We start from the raw sequence: 440 nt of genomic DNA, 5'->3' as shown, positions 1-440 counted from the left end.
TGCAGCACCAGCGCCTGCTCGTCTGCCAGTGCCCGGCCCTCGAACGTCCACAGCGCCTGCGCCATTGGCCGGTCAGCCCAGGGTCCGTGCCCGCCACCACCGTCACTTTTTTGGGGGTGATGGAGCCTGTGAGAGATGGGATGAGTCAGGAGAGGGGACACACAAAGCAGAAAGTCCCGTGTCCCCCCCTTTCTGGGCTCCAAGGGGGGGTCTCACCTTGCTTGGCCGCCTGCGACAGGGTGCAGGCACGGGTGTCAGAGCTCAGCACGTCCTGGACCAGATGGGACCTGCGGGAGGAGGTGATAGAGGTGACATGGGGACCCTGTGACACAGCAGGATGTCCCCCCCACTCTGGGGAACCCCATTTACCCGTTGAGGCCATCGGCGCGGACACAGAGGCTGGGGTTGCGGGTTCCGGCGCAGTAGGGACCGCGGGCGCG

The 440-nt window shown here is 66.1% G+C and overlaps 1 protein-coding gene across 1 annotated transcript in view; it reads right to left on the bottom strand.

The window, feature by feature from the left end:
* Positions 1-8: 8 nt before the first annotated feature.
* Positions 9-440, bottom strand: part of SEMA4C (sema domain, immunoglobulin domain (Ig), transmembrane domain (TM) and short cytoplasmic domain, (semaphorin) 4C) — a gene marked incomplete at both ends in the record, with an annotated part of 2,752 nt that continues 2,320 nt past the window's right edge. Inside the window, 2 exons of the mRNA XM_010076477.1 lie at positions 9-126; positions 217-287. Coding sequence (XP_010074779.1) covers positions 9-126; positions 217-287 — 189 coding nt within the window. The remainder of the gene's footprint in view (positions 127-216; positions 288-440) is intronic.

Source organism: Pterocles gutturalis, unplaced genomic scaffold (assembly GCF_000699245.1).
Source record: "Pterocles gutturalis isolate BGI_N339 unplaced genomic scaffold, ASM69924v1 scaffold33753, whole genome shotgun sequence".
Classification (NCBI taxonomy): Eukaryota; Metazoa; Chordata; class Aves; order Pterocliformes; family Pteroclidae; genus Pterocles; species Pterocles gutturalis.
The sequence above is the reverse complement of the archived record's forward strand: the minus strand, read 5'-3'. Positions and strand labels throughout refer to the sequence as shown.